Here is a 1,661-nt window from a genome sequence, read left to right as displayed (position 1 = left end):
TTGAAACACTAGAATGCTATTCCAACTCAAATGTTATTAAGGAGAACACAGAGCTGTAGAATAAAAATATTAGTATAAAACAGTTGTGTAAAAAGTCCCATCTGTGCTAAAGAAGTGGTATGTGTAATTAAATTGGTCAGTTAGAGGAAAACTATTTAAAGCCTGCTTAAAATCTTACCTTACAGATGAAAGCCACGACCAGAGTTGGATCTCTGCTACTAAATCTTCGGTTGCCATATCCTTTAAAAAATAAAAATAAAAAGCAGTGACATAGAATTATCTAGCATATTATTTTCTTTAAAACCAAATATGCCAATTTCTCCTAAAGTTAACTGAACCTGCAGTCTCATGCCTTCCTGTTCATGAATTCATATATGAGGGCAAAAAACCTAAGAGCAAAAGAGTGCTTGATGTGAAAACAAATCATTAATACCACTCACACCAACCAGCTGCATAACCTAGGTCAGAAAATTCTATCTACATCAAGCCCATAATACATAAAAGACACCCACTCTTGACTGAACGTCAAGTGACAGAGAATCCATCTTCTCCTGAGGTATACAATTAAACTACTGGAACTATCACCAACTTTAAGACTTTGCTTCTTTCTAGTCTGTATGTGTCTCACTTCACATCCAGCCACCACGTTATCCTTCAGCGTAGGTTATCCCCCCTGCCCCCCTGTAGTATATACAGCCACTGTATAGCCTTTCATATAGCTGTCCTGAAGATATGTTGAAAGGGGAAGCAGATACAGTCACTTTTGATATCGTTACTGTTTCAATGACATCACTTAAAAATCAAGTTCCTCCACCTTTTTTATTCAGGGACTCTTCATTTTTGTCTTCCTCCAGACACTGAACTATATTTGTAGGAGATGCGCGAGTATGCTTTGGACTGACACCACTTTGGGATGATCTTTCAGGAATCCAACGCCCTTCAGACTTGCTGGTTGGCTGCTTTCCTGTCCCAGACCCAAAGAAAAATAAAAACTTGTTCAGGAGGGAAGAATATGAGAAACAAGAATCATGAAATCTTATTCTGGAGTGCTTGCACAATAACTTGCAGCATTTTACTGTATTTACCCAAATACAAGATGTGCTCCCTCCTCTCCAACTGGCATGGAAAAAAAAAAGCCCCTTATCTTATGGTCTGATACAAGGAAACCTCACTGAATTCACTGTCTATAATTAAACTGCTGCCAAAAGCAGCATGCTCTTAATAACAGAAACTATGAAATTGATTAAATGTAGCCCACACCATGCACAATATAAAATACATGGCCCACAACGGGCAAACATGCTGATGGTAACTTGCCACAAAAATAGGTTAGCCCATCTGAACTAACCTGATGGTTATACCCATTAAGTGCATGGTAATACCCATTAAGTGCAGTCCCTCTCACCACCAACTATTTAAAATCGTGGTAAGCCACAACACTGCACATAGTTCGCCCAGAATCTCTCTGCCACTCCATCTCAGCCCAGTGCATACGATTCATTTGGCCCTGCCCTACATGAGATGAAGCTGGTCCTGGTTTCCCTGCATCTCACCTGCACATATTTTTGGAGCATCCCAAAACTTGTCACAAGAACACCCAGTTCCAGTAATGAGCAAGAGTTAACTGCACATGGATCCTCGGGGGGGGGGGGGGGGACGGG

General features: G+C 40.5%; 1 protein-coding gene across 1 annotated transcript in view; it reads right to left on the bottom strand.

The window, feature by feature from the left end:
- Window positions 1-1,661, bottom strand: part of ELAC2 (elaC ribonuclease Z 2) — a 60,133-nt gene that overhangs the window by 39,397 nt on the left and 19,075 nt on the right. The window contains exons 8-9 of the mRNA XM_019501480.1: window positions 815-964; window positions 179-240 (exon numbers count right to left, since the gene is read on the bottom strand). Of these exons, the coding sequence (XP_019357025.1) occupies window positions 179-240; window positions 815-964 (212 nt within the window). The remainder of the gene's footprint in view (window positions 1-178; window positions 241-814; window positions 965-1,661) is intronic.

This window comes from Gavialis gangeticus, unplaced genomic scaffold (genome assembly GCF_001723915.1).
Source record: "Gavialis gangeticus isolate Ggan-Ray unplaced genomic scaffold, GavGan_comp1, whole genome shotgun sequence".
Taxonomy (NCBI): Eukaryota; Metazoa; Chordata; order Crocodylia; family Gavialidae; genus Gavialis; species Gavialis gangeticus.
The sequence above is the reverse complement of the archived record's forward strand: the minus strand, read 5'-3'. Positions and strand labels throughout refer to the sequence as shown.